At 38.7% G+C, this 23276-nt stretch overlaps 1 protein-coding gene across 1 annotated transcript in view; it reads right to left on the reverse strand.

Annotated features, from left to right (window-relative positions):
• Positions 1-19395: 19395 nt before the first annotated feature.
• Positions 19396-23276, reverse strand: part of LOC124595659 (zinc finger protein DZIP1) — a 282685-nt gene continuing 278804 nt past the window's right edge. Inside the window, exon 17 of the mRNA XM_047134501.1 lies at positions 19396-20229. Within this exon, the coding sequence (XP_046990457.1) occupies positions 20038-20229 (192 nt within the window). The 3' untranslated portion in view covers positions 19396-20037. The remainder of the gene's footprint in view (positions 20230-23276) is intronic.

Consider the following 23276-nt stretch of genomic DNA (forward strand, 5'->3'; position numbering starts at 1 on the left):
TGTCTGTGTCTATTTTCTGCATGTCTTTCAGTTTTCCATACTGTTGTCTTCTGAAATACTTTGCACAGCTTTCTTTTGAAACACCGGCAGTACTTAATGAATAATGCTGTGTACCTTATTAACAAATTCCTACTTTTTCTCAATCAGTCATTTGTCTGAGTGTGAATATTGGTCTGCCAATGACATGCTACTCCAAAAACAAGCCTGTTGTTCCAAGGTTTTCCTCCATACCAGAAAGTAACTTTTGTAAGACAATGCTAATGAAGATCTTGTATGTACTACATAGTTCACCTCCCTAAAAATCTCATATTTGGACCTTTTCTGTGTGTTATGTATACAGTGAAACTACTATTTTATGTGTTCGTGCAGTCCAGACTTAATGCACAACTGAGAAAAATGTTAAAACCCTTCAAAATACGAGCAAAAAGATGTGGAATTGGCACATATGATGAAAAATCGCAATCCTCTCCAATACATTGTATAAAATATGCATAAGTGAAGGAAATTAAATTACAGTTCTAAGTTTATATAATAATTTGCTGTGATGAATTTCATCAGTGTGTAACAGCAAGTAAAAACTCGTCAAAAAATTGAAAATGGAATTTGGGCACAAGGTAATCGAGCAACTTTCTGACATGCTACGACCACAGATCATACGTCAAAACACACGTTTTTGAGAGATCTTTCCTCTGTGCTCATAAAAAAAAGCAAAAACTGATGAACATGGTAAATTAAAACAAAAATATCACACCAGTTAAGTGGTTAAACCATAGGCATAGATGCAGACATCTGCTTAGTGACAAAATTTGTCAGCATTGCTGTTACTGTTTAATGCTTTTCTTACGAGCCACATTATAGATGCTTGCCACTGTCAAAATGTTATTTTAGGCTCAATGAGAGAAACAGACACAGGAAAGCTCAGTGAATTTGTGTATACTGTGTAAAATGTAAATTTGAAAGAAAGCTCAAGGCGTTACTGTTTTGCTTCATGTCCTCTGTCACTGCTGCCAATCGTTACGGTCTACTGTGTGTGGTGCAAAGCATATGTGTGAGTAGTCTATGTAATTGTTGCAATGGTATTGCATCAGAGTTGAACACAAAAATCTTTAAAATGTGCTATAGCGTGTAGCACATGATCTGCATAAAAAGTAATTTTCAGCATTTCACAAAATGCTTTCACCCCTACCTGCACTCCTGTTGTTGAAGGGCCACTCCCTCTCTCCACACCTCTAGCAGGTGAGCTCATTTTGTGTGTGTTAGTGTGGTGTGATGGATGCACTGGATGTTAAGTGACTTAAACAAGTCACCAGCAAATAAAAGCCCACTAGCTGGAAATAGCCAATGTTTCCTCGAATATGAGAGGATATTCAAGACTTAGTGTTTGGATTTAAAAGGTTAACAATTGATATTGTTGCTGAACACAGTACATCAGAAATACATGTAAAAAGATGAGACTGAATGTAAGTGGAATAAGAAAAGTTGGTGACTGGTCCCCTTTGTCACCTATTGGCTGGGTCTGAAACACTTTGCGTCAACTGTTTTGCTTTTCCATTGTTGCTGCAGTCTAGCAGTAGTTGTATCATAATTTCGTGGTGAAGCTAAACTTTGCAGGTTGTACTGGCAACACTGATTGTGGATTATGTCAGCATTTCCTTTCTCATGTCTCCCCTCTCCACAATGGACTAAAATATTCCCTCAACTCTGCCACCACCTGCGGACCAAACCATCTCTTTGTGCCATTTATAACTTGTTCAGTCACTTTAAATGTCAATAGGAAGAAAACGGTATGAAGTCAAGCAAGACTTCGAGTAAGAACTTACTAGGAGGAAATGTAAAATCAGGGAATTTTTAGTATTCGTCTTACGGGTTTTTTGCAAGTGTTATGAATTATGGTGTAGAATTGCGAAAAACATAAAATCGGAGAATGTAAAATTGAAGTTCCGCTGTATTAAGAATTCCGAGAATTAACAACGTGAATATAAAAGAGTGCACTTGAGTGATAACATACCACAGCAGCATATTTGCAGATGACCGACACAGGGGGATATTAAAGTGAAAGCTGGAACAATGGCCTTCAAGTTATTCTACTGTCAGAAATTTTGAGGCTTTACTTAAGGTATCGAAAGGCTTACATTGCACAGGTGTTTATGTTCCCGAGGGTGTTTTCATTCCGTCATCACACCAACAAGAAAATGTGTGTTTTTGTCACCAGGTGTGTTTGCTTTATTGAGGCAAACCATCATCAGTGGTATGTAGCTAAAGATATTTACAATTTGGTTTTGTTTACAATTTGTTGGATTTGCTTACAGTAATTTCTGCTTGGTTTTTACGTGCTTTTTGGAAACAGCACAATGTATGATTAACTAAAAAGTAGGAATAGATATTTAATAATACTAGTACATAATGAAAGCTGAACCTGTAATATCAACCAATACTGCAGCAAACACAGGCTCCCTAAAATGAAGTTCTTGTAATAGTAGCAGATAGTTCATTTCACTTGGAATTTACTAGTGGGTTACTATCTCTTAAAAAATCCATGATTATTTTGCAAGCTATGTATGATGGGATAAAGTAAATCATTCAGATAGTTAAGGGAGATGAAAATTTAACTGTGGTGGGGGACTGAAATTTGATAGCAAGAAAACAAAACTAATGACAAATAATAGGACAACGACAGGGGCGGGGGTTAGCACACTGGACTCGCATTCGGGAGGACGACGTTTCAATCCCGCGTCCGGCCATCCTGATTTAGGTTTCCCGTGATTTCCCTAAATCGCTTCAGGTAAATGCCGAGATGGTTCCTTTCAAAGGGCACGACCGACTTCCTTCCCTGTCCTTCCCTAATCTGATGAGACCGATGACATCGCTGTCTGGTCTCCTCCCCCAAACAACCAACCAACCAACAAACTGCAGATCAAAACTGAAGAAATTGAAGAAAGGCTAGATACTAAGGAAATAGGACCTGCATAAATTGCAAGAAACAGAGATTATTGGAGTTTCAAAGGGAGCATTAGGAAATGATTAATCGAAATTGGGAAATGAATATAACAGTAGATGAATGGTTAGCTTTGAGAAATCAAAAAGCAGCAAAGGATTAACAGCCAAAATGACAAGGTCCTGAATAAATCCTTGGATGAAACATGAACTACTGACTACTTATTTAATTGACAAAAGGATAATATATAAAATGCTGTAGGCAAAAGGAAATGCAGACGTATACAAAAGTTTGACATAAATTGTGCAATGCCAAACCAAGAATGGTTAGAGGAGAAGTGGAAAGCTTTAGAAGCACGCACTACTGTGAGAAAGATAGATACGGCCTGTAGGAAAATTAAGAACACCTTTCAAGAAAAAAGAAGAATATGAATACCAAGACCTTGGGTAGCAAAGCCACTGTGAAGCAAAGGAGGGAGAACTGAAAAGAGGAAGGAATATACAGAACTACACAAGGAAAACAAATGTGAAACAGAATTGACAAAATTTTAAAAGTAGAGAGAAGAATTGCTAGAACATGCATAAATAAGAAATATCAAAAAGCTGGGCAATGGCGGATAGTTCCAAATGAAGTGGTATACAGAGAACTGGAGCCCACCACTGATACTATACGAAAGAAAAGGATCTCTTTTTGTGGTCACATTCTGAGGACACCAGAAACCAGATTATCAAGGAAAATTATTGAGAAACTCTGGAATTTGAAACAACAAGGAGGATGGCTTAAGGAAATAAGAGAGGATATGGAAGAACTGGAAATAACTCTGGATGATTTGCAGAACAAAACGCCAAATTTAAAGAAGTTGAGGGACACAGAAATAAGATTTGAACCAAAAATTGACAAACGACATACAATGAAGAGGGTATTTACAGATAAGGAACGACGAAAAGCATCGGAACGAATGAAGAGATACTGGGCCACTCGGAAGGGGAAAATACCAAAGAAGAGGACCAGAAATGATTGACTGAAGTGGTCCAATGAGGCCGTAAAAGCAGAAGAAGAAGAAGAAGAAAGGAAAGAGGAAGTGAGATGGGAGATGTGATAACACAAGAAGAATTTGACTGAGTATTGAAGGGGTTAGTCAAGAAAAGTTCCTGGAGTACACAACATTCCCTCAGAATTAATGAGATCCTTGAGAAAAGCAACCATGACAAAACTATTCCAGTTGGTATGCAAGATATATGAATCAAGCCAAATACTCCAAACTTCAGGAAGAAAGACAAAGTGTCGTAGGCAAAAGAGTGAAGTAAAGGAAATATTTGTAGATTTAGAGAAAACATATGACAATTTTGGCGGTACACACCTTTTTTAAGTTCTGAAGACAGTAGGAATAAAATACAAAGAATGAAAAGCTATCTACAACTTGTACAGAAACCAGACTGAAGTTACGGGGAGTAAAGAATTTGAAATGGAAGCAGTAGTTGATAAGGAAGTTAAACAGGTTTGTAACGCGTCTCTGATGTTATTCAATCTGTACATTGAGCAAGCTATGATGAAAACCAAGGAGAAATTTAGAAAGGGAATTAATGTTCAAGGTGATGAAAGAAATCTTTGTGGATTGCTGATGACATTGTAATTCTGTCGACAGTTATGGTCTTGGAAGATTAGTTGAACAGAATGGATAATGTTTGTAAATAGGGTATGAGATCAACATCAACAAAGTAAAATAAAGGTAATGAAATGTAGTCCAGTTATATCAGATGATGTTCAGAGAATTACGTTAGGAAATGAGACACTGAAAGCAGTCAATGAGTAACTTTATTTGGGCAGCAAAATAACTGACAATGTCTGAAGTAAAGAGGATATAAAATGCAGACTTGATAACAAGAAAAGCATTCCTGAAAAAGATAAATTTGGCAACAGAAAATATAAATTTAAATGTTAGAAGATCTTTTCTGAAGGTGTTCGTCTGGAGTCTAATCGTGTACGGAAGTGAAATGTGGACAGTGAACAGGCGGGACAGCAAGAAAACAGAAGTTTTGAAATTTGGTGATGCAGAAGAATGTGGAAGATTACATGGGTAGACCAAGTAACTAATGAGGAGATAAAAAAGAAACTTGTGACAGAACTTGACAAAAAGAAGGGGTGAGTTGAAAAGACACGTCCTGAGGTGTGAAGTAATAGTCAATTTTTTTATAGAAGAGGGGGGGGGGGGGGGGTTGCACGCGTGTGCGGGTGTTGGGGGGTATAGAAGTTCCAGAAAGAGACCATGGCTTGGCTACAATAAGCAGATTCAAAAGGATGTTTCTTGCAGCAGTTACGCAGAGATGAAGGGACTTGCACAGGATAGACTGGTGTGGTGAGCTGCATCAAACCATTCTTCAGACTTAAGAAGACCATGACAAAGATGACATTAGCTCAAGGACAGGACATCTCTGCTTCAGTTTCGTAAATTTGAGTCCATGGTGCTCCTATGTGTCACTGTATGGCATAATATCATGTATAGATTCTTTTTCTTGCCTCCATAAGTCTGGTCACAGTCACAACAGATGCTACCTTTGTATGTGTTTTATGGTAATATGAGAGGGTAATCCTTCACAAATTGTATATGTTGTTCTCACTGTCTACATCTGTGTGCATCCATTTTACATACACTCCTGGAAATGGAAAAAAGAACACATTGACACCGGTGTGTCAGACCCACCATACTTGCTCTGGACACTGCGAGAGGGCTGTACAAGCAATGATCACACGCACGGCACAGCGGACACACCAGGAACCGCGGTGTTGGCCGTCGAATGGCGCTAGCTGCGCAGCATTTGTGCACCGCCGCCGTCAGTGTCAGCCAGTTTGCCGTGGCATACGGAGCTCCATCGCAGTCTTTAACACTGGTAGCATGCCGCGACAGCGTGGACGTGAACCGTATGTGCAGTTGACGGATTTTGAGCGAGGGCGTATAGTGGGCATGCGAGAGGCCGGGTGGACGTACCGCCGAATTGCTCAACACGTGGGGCGTGAGGTCTCCACAGTACATCGATGTTGTCGCCAGTGGTCGGCGGAAGGTGCACGTGCCCGTCGACCTGGGACCGGACCGCAGCGACGCACGGATGCACGCAAAGACCGTAGGATCCTACGCAGTGCCGTAGGGGACCGCACCGCCACTTCCCAGCAAATTAGGGACACTGTTGCCCCTGGGGTATCGGCGAGGACCATTCGCAACCGTCTCCACGAAGCTGGGCTACGGTCCCGCACACCGTTAGGCCGTCTTCCGCTCACGCCCCAACATCGTGCAGCCCGCCTCCAGTGGTGTCGCGACAGGCGTGAATGGAGGGACGAATGGAGACGTGTCATCTTCAGCGATGAGAGTCGCTTCTGCCTTGGTGGCAATGATGGTCGTATGCGTGTTTGGCGCCGTGCAGGTGAGCGCCACAATCAGGACTGCAAACGACCGAGGCACACAGGGCCAACACCCGGCATCATGGTGTGGGGAGCGATCTCCTACACTGGCCGTACACCACTGATGATCGTCGAGGGGACACTGAATAGTGCACGGTACATCCAAACCGTCATCGAACCCATCGTTCTACCATTCCTAGACCGGCAAGCGAACTTGCTGTTCCAACAGGACAATGCACGTCCACATGTATCCCGTGCCACCCAACGTGCTCTAGAAGGTGTAAGTCAACTACCCTGGCCAGCAAGATCTCCGGATCTTTCCCCCATTGAGCATGTTTGGGACTGGATGAAGCGTCGTCTCACGCGGTCTGCACGTCCAGCACGAACGCTGGTCCAACTGAGGCGCCAGGTGGAAATGGCATGGCAAGCCGTTCCACAGGACTACTACATCCAGCGTCTCTACGATCGTCTCCATGGGAGAATAGCAGCCTGCATTGCTGCGAAAGGTGGATATACACTGTACTAGTGCCGACATTGTGCATGCTCTGTTGCCTGTGTCTATGTGCCTGTGGTTCTGTCAGTGTGATCATGTGATGTATCTGACCCCAGGAATGTGTCAATAAAGTTTCCCCTTCCTGGGACAATGAATTCACGGTGTTCTTATTTCAATTTCCAGGAGTGTATAATCCCACAGTGCTTACGATGTTAGATATTTGGCACATGCTTGTTCTGTATTAATAAGTGATGGCATTACAGAACTGCTTCAAAATGGCTGCAGACCGAAACCAATAGTGGAATTTACTGAATTTCATATATCAGACAGTTGCCTGGTGAAAATGTTCTCTTTACGCGAAAGGCAGGTAGTTGGACTTCGCCTGGCTGTAGATATACTTTTCTTGTTGTGGTCTTCAGTCCAGAGATTGGTTTGATGCAGCTCCACATGTTACTCTATCCTGTGCAAGCTTCTTTATCTCCCAGTACCTACTGCAACCTACATCCTTCTGAATCTGCGTAGTGTATTCATCTCTTGGTCTCCCTCTACGATTTTTACCCTCCACGCTGCCCTCCAATACTAAATTGGTGATCCCTTGATGCCTCAGAATATGTCCTACGAACTGATCCCTTGTTCTAGTCAAGTTGTGCCACAAATTCCTCTTCTCCCCAATTCTATTCAGTACCTCCTCATTAGTTACATGATCTAACCGTCTCATCTTTAGCATTCTTCTGTAGCACCACATTTCGAAAGCCTCTATTCTCTTCTTGTCTAAACTATTTATTGTCCACGCTTCACTTCATAGAAATACTTTCAGAAATGACTTCCTGATGCTTAAATCTATACTCGATGTTAACAAATTTCTCTTCTTCAGATTTTTTCCTTGCCATTGCCAGTCTACATTTTGTATCCTCTCTACTTTGACCATCATCAGTTATTTTGCTCCACAAATAGCAAAACTCATCTACTGCCTTAAGTGTCATTTCGTAATCTAATTCCTTCAGCATCACCTGATTTAATTCGAATACATTCCATTATCCTCGTTTTGCTTTTGCGTATGTTCATCTTGTCTCATCCTTTCAAGATACTGTCTATTCCGTTCAACTGTTCTTCAAAATCCTTAGCTATCTCTGACAGAATTACAATGTCATTGGCAAACCTCAAAGTTTTTATTTCTTCTCCATGGATTTTAATTCCTACTAAAAACTTTTCTTTTGTTTCCTTTACTACTTGCTCTATATACAAATCAAATAACATTGGGGATAGGCTACAACCACTGCTTCCCTTTCATGCCCCTCAACTCATATAACTGCCATCTGGTTTCTGAACAAATTGTAAATAGCCTTTCATTCCCTGTATTTGACCCCTGCCACTTTCAGTATTTGAAAGGGAGTATTCCAGTCAACATTGTCAAAAGCCTTCTGTAAGTCTACAAATGCTAAAAACGTAGGTTTGCCTTTCCTTAATTTATCTTCTAAGATAAGTCGTAGGGTCAGTATTGCCTCACATGTTCCAAACTGATCTTCCCCCACGTCGGTTTCTACCAGTTTTTCCATTCGTCTGTAAAGAATTTGTGTTAGTATTTTGCAGCTGTGACTTATTAAACTGATATTTCAATAATTTTCACACCTGTCAACACCTGCTTTCTTTGGGATTGGAATTATTATATTCTTCTTTGAGTCTGAGGGTATTTTGCCTGTCTCATACATCTTGCTCACCAGATGGTAGAGTTTTGTCAGGGTTGGCTCTCCCAAGGCTATTAGTAGTTCTAATGGAATGTTGTCTACTCTCGGGCCCTTGTTTCGACTCAGGTCTTTCAAAGCGCTGTCAAACTTTTCACACAGTATCATATCTCCCATTTCATCTTCGTCTATATCCTCTTTCATTTCCATAATATTGCCCTCCAGTACATAGACCCTCTATGTACTCCTTCCACCTTTCACTTCTTTGCTTAGAAGTGGTTTTCCATCTGAGCTCTTGATATTTATACAAGTGGTTCTCTTTTCTCCAAAGGTCTCTTTAATTTTCCTGTAGGCAGTACCTATCTTACCCCCTAGTGATATATGCCTCTACATCCTTACATTTGTCCTCTAGCCATCCCTTCTTAGCCATTTTGCACTTCCTGTTGATTTCATTTTTGAGACATTTGTATTCCTTTTTGCCTGCTTCATTTGCTGCATTTTTATATTTTCTCCTTTCATCAATTAAATTCAATGTCTCTTCTGTTGCAATACACATTAAGGATCAAATGAAACAGACCCACTTAATAAGTAGCACTTAGCAGTGCCTTAACCCAGACGATAGCAACAACACTTTGTGACATGAACTCCAAGAAAATCCTAGCAGGTATCCATGATTGCTAAGCCACCATTCACATTAACAGATTGATAATAGCAGAGTCCAAGGTGCCATGCCAGATGCGCCCAATATATTCTTAAGAGCCTGACTTAACCCAACCCTCTCTCAAGTTTTCTAATAAAATGTATATTTTTATACAAGGTAAAAATATATTTAAAAAAAATGGTGTGACTTACCAAACGGGAAGTGCTGGTAGAGAGACACAATAAAAAACACACAAACACACACACAAATATCAAGCTTTCGCAACCCACGGTTGCTTCATCAGGAAAGAGGGATGGAGAGGGAAAGACGAAAGGATGTGGGTTTTAAGGGAGAGGGTAAGGAGTCATTCCAATCCCGGGATATGTCTGTATATGTGAGGATGGATATGTGTGTGTGCGAATGTATACCTGTCCCTTTTTCCCCCTAAGGTAACTCTTTCCGCTCCCGGGATTGGGAAGGGAGTAAGACAGGGTTGTAGCCTGTCCCCGATGTTGTTCAATCTGTATATTGAGCAAGCAGTAAAGGAAACAAAAGAAAAATTCGGAATAGGTATTAAATTCCATGGAGAAGAAATAAAAACGTTGAGGTTCGCCAATGACATTGTAATTCTGTCAGAGACAGCAAAGGACTTGGAAGAGCAGTTGAACGGAATGGACAGTGTCGTGAAAGGAGGGTATAAGATGAATATCAACAAAAGCAAAACGAGGATGATGGAATGTAGTCGAATTAAGTCGAGTGATGCTGAGGGTATTAGATTAGGAAATGAAACACTTAAAGTAGTAAAGGAGCTTTGCTATTTGGGGAGCAAAATAACTGATGATGATCGAAGTAGAAAAGAGATAAAATGTAGACTGGCAATGGCAAGGAAAGCGTTTCTGAAGAAGAGAAATTTGTTAACCACCGAGTATAGATTTAAGTGTCAGGAAGTCGTTTCTGAAAGTATTTGTATGGAGTGTAGCCATGTATGGAAGTGATTTAAGTGTCAGGAAGTCGTTTCTGAAAGTATTTGTATGGAGTGTAGCCATGTATGGAAGTGAAACATGGACGATAAATAGTTTAGACAAGAAGAGAATAGAAGCTTTTGAAATGTGGTGCTACAGAAGCATGCTGATGATTAGATGGGTAGATCACATAACTAATGAGGAGGTATTGAACAGAATTGGGGAGAAGAGGAGTTTATGGCACAACTTGACAAGACGAAGGGACCGGTTGGTAGGACATGTTCTGAGGCATCAAGAAATCACAAATTTAGCATTGGAGGACAGCGTGGAGGGTAAAAATCGTAGAGGGAGACCAAGAGATGAATACACTAAGCAGATTCTAAAGGATATAGGCTGCAGTAAGTACTGGGAGATGAAGAAGCTTGCACAGGATAGAGTAGCATGGAGAGCTGCATCAAACCACTCTCAGGACTGAAGACAACGACAACAACATCATGCATTAACAAAATGAAAATGGCGTGTCAACTGATTATAGGAGTCTACAATAAGATATCGATATCTGTAAATACCAAAATTGAGCACTACCTGCCCTGATGCTCTACTGGACGCCCTTTATGTGGCAGAGGCTATTAAAGTGAACAAGAATGTCTAATGGAGAAACTTGAGGCCAAATGAAGGAAGATACTGAGAAAAATCCTGGGCACCATCAAAGAAAGCATCACAACCATGAACTATACAAACACATGGAGAAGATAAGTGAAAGGTAGATTGCCTTTTATGTGAATGTGACACAAACGAGTCAAGGAACAGTATCTAAAAGAATATTAACCTACTTTTGAGATAAGAAAACCAGAGGGGCATGGTTCACAGCAGTGAAGTCAAATAGATCTACGGGAACTGAAATTAATTCTAAGGATATCCGGGAGCATGATCCGCTTAAGGCAAAATTACAAATTCACTGACATTTCCCAGGAAAGCTGAATACAGGGAAGGCATAGACCAAAGAGTGAGAAGAACACCAACGGAGAGAAATGTAGGAGCATTGGGCGGCAGGTAAAGTTTGGGAAAAGAGGCAATTGAACTGACATGAACCCTAGTTTGTAGAGATGAAGACATGTGGAAAATGTTTTATGGTGTTTGAAACTTACTGTCAAGTGCTTTGTGTTTTGAAGCATGCAATAATTTCCACTGTATAAATGTACAATATTCACTTACCTCTCAAATTTTATGTAATTTATTTACAAAAGGGGATTAATAAATATGAGTGAAAGAAAATAATACTTTAAAAACCAATTATTATGTTTGTTATAATAGAAACAATTTATCATAGAATTTAAAATACAAAGAGTTCATATGCCGTTGTTATTCAGAAGTCGATGGATCACAAATTGCAGTACTGAGGAACTTTCACCATTATTTTCCCTGTCTATAACTTGTAAAATTTCATCAATTTGCGAGAGTATTGGGTCCCCGAAGAAGCCTCGAGCTTTTAAATAGCCATCCATGTATCATCCCGAAAATTCAGGCTGTAGTTTTGCAAAGAAACAGTTGATAGCATTAAGCCGTGTTGATTTTAAATTTATTGGCGCAAAGTTTTTTGTTTTAACAATTTTCATTTTGCTGGAACAGAAGCCAATAATTTTTTTTTGTAAAGTGCTCATTTTCTTTCTTGGCTGAATCACTCATTTGAAAAGTACGAAATCTTGCATCATTAAAACATGTGCACTGCTTTGTGCTGTAATTATATAGAGCAATAAGCTCTTGAACCACCTCAGTTTTTTTGCTGATGAGAAATCATCACCACCTGTTCGCGATGCAAAAGTTCTTTTATATGTTCCGTTCTTTGAAAAAATTTTAGGTCGGACTCATCCTTTATTAGAGAAAGCAACAGCGTAATCACAGCCTGTAAATGTGTGAAATTCTGGTAGACTTAGGTACAATGAGTATCATGTAATTGATGTAGTTAAAGGCTTTATTATTTTTTGTCCTAATTGCTGAACGTGGCAACTAAATTTCAGATTCAGAACATTAAGCATATTGGCCAGCAAAATTATTATACATCAGTATAGGATGCTTTTTCTAAATGTTTAAAGTTGATGGCACTTTGCTAACATGACACATACATTGCATATCCATTTCTTCATGTTGACATTCATAATCTTTACATCAGTTGCATTTAGTTAATACGAGTAGCACTGACTCCCAATGGTTATACAGACTTTGTTTGCTAAGTTGATGCCAAAGTGGTCATTCACAATAATCATTAAAGCCTAAATTGTAGAGGGCCTGTAATTCTATACAGAATATCAAACCATTGATGTCATTCAAAATCCTTGACGGTAGACAATAATTAGCTATCAAATATAATATGTATCTCTGCAACATTACTTGAACAAAGTTTAATTAGAACCAATTGAGCTAACTTACCAAAGATTTGCAGCAAGGAAAATCCAATCTGGCATAAGAAGTAAAATCCATTATTATTTCGACATTAATTTCTGTTGGCTGCTAATGTGGACTTGTCTGCTTTTAACATTTCACTCGTACCCCAGGAAAGAGCAGGCAGCATTGGTGCTAGTGTAAATGTCAGTGTTCAACTTGGCTAATTGCGAGTTGCCGACCAAAGACGTCTTGTTCCATTTTTAGTGCTGCTTGTTTATCTTTATTCAGCTTAACTGTGGAGGTGCACTGTGCAAAATTAAGAATTTTGTTTTGTGATATCAGTATCTCAAATATTCCACTAACAAATTCCATTAACTCCTTCTGCTTTCCCACTGACTTAACAATAAGCAGGGAATCAGTAATATTCTGTATTCATGTCAGCTACATAGGGACTTCAAGCAGCACCAGTGGCAATGAGGGAAAAGGTGTGCCAGAATGGGGTTCGAACCCGAGATCTACAGCTTACTAACCGGTTGTGTTAACTACTGTACCACCAGGACACAGGGTTTATTGCAATTCCATGGACTATCTCTGTATCTCCCTTCCCACCCAGTGTCACCTATCCCCAGTCCCCGTCCAAGTCCTCCACGTTCATTACTTTGAGATTTCTGCAGGAGCTCAAACGTAATAGTACATCTGCGCTGAAGTTGGGGAATTAATTATTTTAATGCGTGGTGTCTGTTTTTTCGGATGTAGCCAAAAAAACATTTCGGACGTGTCTGGAAGAACAGTCACCACACATTCAAATACCAAACTGAATCCACATAGAGAAGCAATGTGCCTATCAGTGATCCTTCTAAACAACTCTGCCAACTCCAGTACAGTACTGCGTAACAATGAATTGGAAAGTTACTCCATAGAGTACAATAAAATCAAAACCTTGGCATTCCTGTCATATTGTATTGGAACTCGAGTTATCCAAAAAGATGTGAAAATATGTATGGAAGATGATCTGATTTACCATGGCAATAGATTCTGCCTTAATAAAAGCTAAATTTGGTTTTTAGATACCATGGAAACTGTAACTACTTTGAACACACACACTATTTGTTGCAGACTTTGCAACAAAAGATTGGACTTTTAAGACATTTTTCTCTAATCATTAACAAGCCTGAACTTTTGATATATGTTATCAAACACAGACTCAATGATAGATAATAAAAAGTGAATGCCTATACAACATGGACAGTCATCAGACTCCACCGGTAGATGGCTTCAAAATCCACAGTTGAAATGTTAGTTGATGAAGCCAACTAAATCTTATTGCAGGCCTGAAATATGAGTATTAGTAGCCTGGGGCAATCTGAAAAGCTGTAATTAATGTACTCTAAAGCATATTGTAGTGTTTGTACTGTAAAGGATGAAAAGAAACAAGGCTACAAGTTACTGTATAAAATTTATATTCACTGTACACTCTTCACTCCTAAGTGGCACAGCAGAAACATCTGGTATTTAACGTACTGTGCTGATACACATTCTGACAAATAGAAACTGTACACTTTTATGCCATATTGACAAGCACCAAAACTGTATTGCTATATGATGAAACAAAATTTTACACTTCTGTTTAGGAATAAACAAGTTACGGATGACGTATCTCAAATTTTGACTTGAAGATGAGCCATATTTGTTCCTCAGAGTGACTTTCACTTCATTTGATGTATTGTTGGACACAATACTGGATGAAATAATAAAACCAAAGTTGAACCACCAGTTTTTAGTTTTTTTTTACTTTTATTATTATTTACATGAAATATATAATGCTTCATACAAATTAATTCTTATGCTGTGGACGTAGACTCACATCATTTCCTCTGTTTTGTGTTTGGCATCTCAGATGTGTCGAAGTGGCTCAGTATAAGTGGTCCCAACTGTTTATGACACTGTCTAGATATATCATCAAATTTCAATGCCTATTTTTTTAACTAACAAAAATGATGAAAGGTAACTAGTTGCCTGCAAATAATTGATAGACGACACATATGTGAGTGCACAGAAAGTTGACTAACTTTTGAGGCATCATGGTTTTCCGGGTTAAGTACACACAGACATTCAAATGCATGTAGGAACACACACACTCACAGCCACAGTGGGGTGGCACTGTGTGACAGAATGTAAATTTTAAAAAATAAAAATAAATTAAAAAAAAGAGTGGCAACTTGAAGGTGTGTGTGTGTGTGTGTGTGTGTGTGTGTGTGTGTGTGGTGTGTGTGTGTGTGTGTGTGTGTGTGTGTGTGCAGATGTCAGACACTCATATCAACCAAACCTCCGATTTCGTTCGTGCTATGTGCTCTCATCCAGCATCTGTGAATAATTAATAGATTTGGCTACTGACTGTTTGGAGTTTACAGCAGTGTCCTCTTGGCAGTCTGTTTTTGCTTTGTTTATTTGAAAGTAGTAAATATATAGGGCACATCTGCAGTTTCACAGAATACACAATCGGAACAGAGAAATAAAGAAGCAGTTGCATCACACATGTGGAAGTAATAGTAATACACATAATAAAATTAATAATCGTAATAATAAACAAAATAATAATATGAATAATAAGTACATAATGTTCAAAAACCAAGAACAGTGTCCCCTCACGCTCTCTCACACACAGTGTCATTCATTCAGGAGCAAAGGCTTCACAATAATGGTTGCATATGAAGAAGTGTGACATTTGATGAATCCTACATTTGTGCATCCATCCTATAGATTGCAGAATGATAGCTTGTGTTTAAAACAGAACTTTGTCAAAGGATCTGGGTTCATCAGTAAGTTCAGCCATTATTCACCTGCAATGGTGAGAATTATAGAAACATGGAGAACTCAACTGATTGTATGTGACGGACTGCAGCTTAAGAAGATTATTCTGTTGTTGCAAACTAATCTCTTTCAAAGAATCTCAAGCAGCATCAGATATTTTACATATCATATGCTTGTACATTCTGAAGAAATGAAGATCAAGGGGTTGGCAAATTGAGGTTGTGTTTGCTGCAATTATGTGAGTCATGGTTTTGTCTTCTGGCAAGTTATTCTGTACATGCAGGTCATGCACACTTGCGTCTTTGTGGGGTTCGTAAGAATCTAGTATTAGCACAAGTTTCTCTCCACTGATTTGTTCCACTACGGTTTCTTGTAAAAATGTCCTGAACTGTTCTTTGGTCATTTTGCCAGAAGACTGAGAGTAGATGATTACATTGCCCATCGATGAAAGCAAGGGGATAAATGTATACGTATGGGCTATTGTGTGAACAGACTGTACAAACCCTACAATATCTTTAGAACCTCTAGTTGCAAGAGTGCGACCAACAGGCATCTTATTGAATCTGCTTTCACTGGCATTGTAGATATTTTCTCCTGTGTAGGCTGTCATGAGTGCTCGAGTTGCTCGTTGCCAGTCCTCTACCATTTTCTGGATGTTATTCCTGTTGTGGTACATTTTCACTGTAACAAAAGATTTGTCTTTGTGGTTTACAATATTGTTTTTGCGCTTACTGGTGTCAAATCTTAGGAAATTAAACTGTCTTGCTTTTGTTTTCACCCACAATTGACATTATGAATACATCAACCTGCCTGGTGGTGGTGTTCGAATGTCTCCATCACAAGCATTGTGATATGCTTGTACTTCTCCTTCACAGACATTAACTCTCCACTTTCCCACTCCCGTTTCCGTTCATACAACGTACACTATGCAGAACATCTAGTGTGAAATCTGTTTTTCATTGCAGATGTCATGCGATATGCAAATGTTTGGTTTGGCTTCGGCTGCTTTTTGACATTAAGTCAATATTTGAGGAGTCCAATTTTCTCGTTTCTTGAGTAAAACACTACCCTGTTCTCCTTCTGTGGTATTTCATTATTTACATCACTTGGAAACCCTTCTGGCAACGATATCAAAGAGGTCGACTCTAGTCCATTCACTTGGTAACAAACAAACTATTCCACTCCAACTGTGTTTTCAACAGATTCCATTATTGATCAATTACGTCTAATATGAATGCTGCACACTTTTCTCACCTTCAGTTATTTCTGTTGTTGTACGTACACACCAGTCACTATGCAACAGTTCGATGAGAATGTCATGTCAATAATGTTCCACGGATTCATGTTCCACAACAGCAGTACCTGTACCTTGAAGACTGAACAGCAACTGCAGACCCATTTGTCTGTGTATGCACAAACACAAAACTCTAGCCACAGCTCGCACATTTAATGTACACAGCATTGCCATCTGCAGTCAATAATTATTATTATTGTTAAAATCAAACAGTCGAAAATCCAGGATGGAATGTAACAATATTATGAGAAGGAAAGTTGCTACTCATCATATAGTGGAGATGCTGAGCTGCAAATAGGCACAACAAAAATACTCACAATTAAAGCTTTCGGCCATTAAGGCCTTCGTCAACAATAGACACACAAGCATGTGCACACACACACACACACACACACACACACACACACACACACACACACACACATGACTGCAGTCTATTATTGCTACTATTAATTCCGCAGCTGTGATGTAACTGTTTCTTTATTCTATTCTCTCATTATTTAAGTTTATTCTGTGAAACTAGAAATGCACTAGCTGCTTCATCATGAGTGGTGTCCATTCTGTTGCACATATCTGACTGAACACCACACCTACGTATACAAATGTACTCTATAGGTTTGATATTTCAACTAACGAAGCAAAAGCAGACTGCCAGAAGAACATTCCTACAAATTCCGAAAAACCGTTTTACATGTCAGGAAAATGTTCTCCTATATAACAGTTCCACGCCTAAACAATTAAAAAAAATTGTTATTAGGATTTGAACCCATGAGTGTTGGTACGATGATCTAACACTCTACCAACTCACCCATAGTAGCCACATCTCCCAATGTCTAACAGATGTGCTTTTCCCATGCTCTGGTAGTTCTGGTGTTACTTTTGTCTAAATTGGAGTTTTCATTGATACTCTATCGACATACAATGTTTGATACCGATCTGTGTGTCTGACATTTGGAGGTTTTATTATGGCACCTTGAAGAAGCAGTTTTTAAGAAATATTATCGAACTACCACTATCTTTCCCACAAGTTCTCACACACATCTGTGGTGACAGTGGCTATTTGCAACTGGCAGCCACAGCTAACAAGTACAAAGAGGAAAGGAGTGAGGCAACTTCTTAGAAAAGGCTTGTGACTTGTTACCTTCTATTCAATTGCTCCCCCTCCTTCCCATTAGTCTGGACAACTACTGCGTGCATACATGTATTTGTGCGCGCCCGATTGGGGTGGCAGGGGTGGGTGCGCAGGCACACACATGTGGGTCCATCGCCAAACGTCATTTAGCTGCATATGAGTGGTAGCCTATCCTCATACATAGCCTACCAATGAAACAAGATAATTTCAGAAAGTAACTGTTCTTGAGGAATTATTTCTTATATTTTATTAGGTATAAATTCAAATAACAAGAACAGCTTATGTATAAATTGAAATAACAAGAACAGCTGGTGTACAATACCAAGAAAATTATTTTCTGAACATTGCGTCTGACAAACATACTCCAACGTCAGTAAAGCTTTACCTCTTGCAGCATATGATGGGATTCCACAATCTCATGTACAAAATGTTGTCAGTACACCAGCCTAAAATACTTTTTTTTGTTTTTACACCCAGAACAAAAGTCAGGGAGTTAAATCAGGAGAACAAACAGGGGCCAATGAATATCCACATTGTCAGAAATGACAATTCAGGAACAAAGAATTTATTCAGGTTGGTGTGCCATGGCTTGTAGCCTCATCTTGCTGGAAAATTATGCTCTCATTTGCTGAAAAAATGTCAAGTTATGGTGTGAGAACATTACACATCATTTCACCTCATCACTAACAGTGACTGAATTATGATGAACACACTATACTAAAAAAGAAAAAGAAATATTGCAAGAAGACAGGATTTTTCAAAGAAAAGCAATTGATGTGTGCAGACCTGGTAGATCATCAAAGAAACGGAACAAAATTTGTCACTGTTTCTTTATAGTAGTAAAACCTGGCGAAGACAAAGGAATGAAAGCTCTACAAACACTTTTTCTTAATCTATCATTGAAAAGATATTCATTGCTGGTTAAGACATGAAAGAAAGTAGTAAGGAAAAAGTTAAAAGGGTTCATCATCAATAGAGAAGAGATGACGGAAGAAATTGTACAGAGGGTCTGAATCCTGTTAAGTTTGCCAGTATGTGTCAGTAATGGAAATGTCAGTACTTGTACAGCATTGGAAAGATTAGATTAGATTCAGTTTTCAATCCATAAAACCAAAAAAATGATATGATTCTTGTGGGTGTGGAACATGTCAGAAAGAATAACATAAAATCATAAAACATTTGAATATAATACTTACTACCATGATCATTTGTCAGGAGATAGTCAAAATAGGTTAATACAATGCAGTAAACTGGAACAGCTAACATTTACAGAATTAACACATTATCAGAATGAAACACTGTTATGCTCTATTAATAAATTTATCATACACAAAGTACCTAATCTTCACTGATGTGACCAAGTGTTGTCAAAACCGAAATCTAACAGATTACTTAAGCTGGCTTAACAGTCTCTGCTAAGGTATTCATCTATGGAGTAGAAGGTGTTGCCTATCAAAAAGTCTTTCAAACTCTGTTTAAACCGTGCTTTATGTGAAACTAAGTTTGTAATGGTTGCTGACAATTTATTGAAAATGTGCGTTCCTGAATAGTGGACCCCTTTTTGGACCTAGGTAAGTGATTTTAGGTCTTTATGTAGATTGCTCTTATTCCTAGTATTGATACTATGTATTGAACTATTGGTTGGAAATAAAGAGTATTACTTGCAACAAATTTCATTAGGGAATAAATTTACTGAGAAGCAGTGCTTAGAATACAAAGTTTCTTGAACAGGTTTCTACAATACGTTCTTGAATTCACACCACAAATGATTCATATCAGACACTTTTCCACCCTAAAAACTTTTGCTCAGTTTGCTCATGAGAGTTGGAAGTTCACAGTTAGGAGGACATTAAAATAAAGTCCATATGTTAATGGTCAGTTTGGTATAATGTCACACTCTTTACAAATTTGAGTACAGGGATACACGCATTTATTTCAGTCACTTCATCTCATATATAAAGGCTGCCTGTGTCTAAAATGTTATACAGTTGATAAGAGTTAGCTTGGAGAGAGAGAGAGAGAGAGAGAGAGAGAGAGAGAGAGAGAGAAAGTAAGTCGTCCTATCATTCATTGCCTACAGTATACCACATGAATGTTTCTCTTTTTCTGCCTTGCTCATCCTGACCCCTTCCTTATACCCAAGGAAGGGTGCTCTGTTATGGAACATAAAAAGGTTGTCTTATTTCATTTCATTTTTGCTGCTATTCTGCATTGTTGTAGGTTTCATTTCAAATTTTGTAGTTCTAGTGGCCAGTACTTAATATATAATTACATACTCTGATATAACACTTCAGAGTTTGTACAAAGATTACACTAGTCAAAATCTTCCAAGTCCTCAATGTCCCATTCTGATAAGGGTAACTGCTTCATACTCATTGTACTTGAATGAGTTTGTTGTTTCATCTGTGTATACCCTACGAGAGCTTGAGCAGCAGAAGTAGTGGACACAGGTAAGTAACTCAAAGTATCTACTCCTCCTGTTGGCTTTTCCCCTCTAGCAGATATCTGAAAGGCAGAAAAACAAATCTGTATAACAAGCTTCAGAAGTGAGCTGTCTGTAATAACACATAATCACCATTAATAGTACCATGTAATGCCTACAAAGTGTAACTTACTTAAAAAAGAAACAAACCATTATTTATCATCATGAAAGTAGCCCCATTAATTGTTTTAGAAACATCTTTTAATACTATCAAATCAATACCGTGATGTAACCCTTAAGTACTTGCATGATATTATGATACAAAAACTCACATTTGGTCTATTTGACCTGAATCTAAAAGACAAAGAAGAAGACAATACTCCATCATTCTATGAAAGACTTTAATTATTTTAAATATAAATATGGTGTGGAAAGTTCTGGCAGAATGTAAATAATTAGGAATAAAGGAGACAACTAACTATATAGTAGAAGCATTGAGTCACTGACAGATTCACAATAAACAATAAAAACAGGTGTGTGTGTGTGTGTGTGTGTGTTTATTTAAAATATACATTTTTATTCCCTAATTTGGAAATAACTGACGATGCAGATATCCCTGCTATATTATGACTAATGTCAACCCTTTTTCCAATGGAGTTGCTGCATGATCCATGCTCATGACCCAGTTGTCAGTAGTCACATTTCTGCTAGTACCTACAAGAGGAATAGTAAGGCATTGCACAATTTCTGAAAGCTTTATATATATTTTTTTTCTTCTTCACCTGGCTGTGTGCCAACATAAATTTCAAAGTTCATAAAATAATGTGCTCTGGAGCCCAACAGAGCAAAACCTTTGTGCCGTATTTCCTGGCTTGGCTTTTTTGGCAGGTATTATCAGAAGTAACATTGTGTTCAGAATGGAAAGAGTCAATTGTCAGTTGTCACATACTCTCCAAGAGCATACAACTTCAAATGCATGTCTTGCAATGGAGTGGTAAGGTCATGCACAGAAGCTTTCTAGTCAGTTTTGTTTCCTCTTGTCTCTCAATGTTTTTACCATTGAAGCAAATACAATGATATAAAAACAGGATACAATGATACAAAACCAGGACTCTACTATATGGCATAGTAACTGTGAATACACCATGCTCATGCCCATCTACATAGATGGGAAGCTTTGCAAGTTCTGCATATAGCAGGAGGCTCAGGAAGGCATTCACATCCACATGATCTGTATCGTGTGAAAGATTACTCTCCCTTCATTCACTTACACAGGAACAGAATGTACAGAAAAATGATATATTGGACAGCTTTGATGTAATGTCTCCTTCACAAATGTAACAACAGAAGAGACAATCAACATCATTCAGGACCTGATATCTGTAACCTGGTGCCATTATGTTTATCATCAAACTATTTCACCTAGCATGGTAAATATTGTGTAAATGTTATGAACAAATGAACGGAATGGCAACTGTATACCATCTCCCTCCATCTCTACAGACTACGCTGAGAACACCCGAGAGCACCATGAGAGATATAACTAAAACTATTCAATATTGGAAAGGCAACAGTTCTTGATGGCATACAATAAGGATTCTACAAAGAGTATGTGAACTATTAGGTCACTGGAGGAAAGTTCTTTGAACAGATGCACAAAACTATAATCCTATATCAGTGACATGAATCTGTTGTACAATTTTGAAACATGTTTTAAGGTCCCATATTAAGATTTTTCTAGAAACCAAAGATCTCCTTTGTAGGAATCAATATGGACTCAACACAGGCAGTACAAACCAACACCCAGATTGATGCTGTGCTCCTTGATTTCTGGAATGCAGCTGATACAGTTACGCATGAATTAACAGACCACTTTTGTGACTAAATTATAAAGTTCCTGGCAAAAACAGAACACAGACATACACAGATCTGATAAACAGTGGAGCTGGACAAGCTCATTATTCCACTTCTGAGAGGAAAAGAGAGAGAGAGTTGGTAATTGTCATGTGACAGTAAATATGGTCATAATAAAGCATCCCAGTGTCTGTGAGATTAATCAATGTGCTACACTTTGCTTTGACATTTTGTTTTGAGAAACACAAATTAAAAAGTAATAAAAACACCTATGATTCATTACCAATGATATGACTGAAGAAAATGGGGGAGGGGAGGGATCATTTTTCATTTGATCAAGAAAGTTAAGCTACATATTCTTCTTACAATTTTTTTTTTTTTTTTTTTTTTTTTTTTGTGAAGGTTTCTGGGGTCATTTTGGTTCATGTATTTATCTTAAGGCTAGCATGACGTAAATGTAATTTGACATCCATATTAAATGATGATCTTTCCTCATAAGATTCCTCATTCATTCCACATTTTATCAGTTTTCAATAGTGAAGGCATCCCTGAACACAAGTTTGACTTCCATTGAAAACCTTTACTCTTGGTAATAAATATTTCCCATTAACTAGTTGCAACATTTTGTAAATCAAACTTCCAGGTTCTTCAAACTTCACAGAAATTTTGATGGCACACTACTGCTTAAAATGCTTTTTTGTAATACATTACAAAACCACATTGTCATTTACACTATGTGATTGTCATTTACACTATGTGATCAAAAGTATCCGGCCACCTGGCTGAAAATGACTTGCAAGTTCGTGGTGCCCCTCCATCGGTAATGCTGGAAATCAATATGGTGTTAGCCCACTCTAAGCCTTTATGAAGCTTCCACTCTCGCAGGCATACGTTCAAGCAGGTGCTGGAAAGTTTCTTGGGGAATAGCAGCCCATTCTTCATGGAGTGCTGCACTGAGGAGAGGTATCGATATCAGTCGATGAGGCCTGGCACGAAGTCTGCAGTCCAAAACATCCCAAAGGTGTTCTATAGGATTCAGGTCAGGACTCTGTGCTAGCCAGTTCATTACAGGGATGTTATTGTCTTGTAACCACTCCGCCACAGACCATGCATTATGAACAAGGGCTTGATCGTGTTGAGAGATGCAATCGCTATCCCCGAATTGCTTTTCAACCGTGGGAAGCAAGAAGGTACTTAAACATCAATGTAGGCTTGTGCTGTGATAGTGCTACACAAAACAACAAGGGGTGCAAGCCCCCTCCATTAAAAACATACC

This window comes from Schistocerca americana, chromosome 2 (genome assembly GCF_021461395.2).
Source record: "Schistocerca americana isolate TAMUIC-IGC-003095 chromosome 2, iqSchAmer2.1, whole genome shotgun sequence".
NCBI lineage: Eukaryota > Metazoa > Arthropoda > Insecta > Orthoptera > Acrididae > Schistocerca > Schistocerca americana.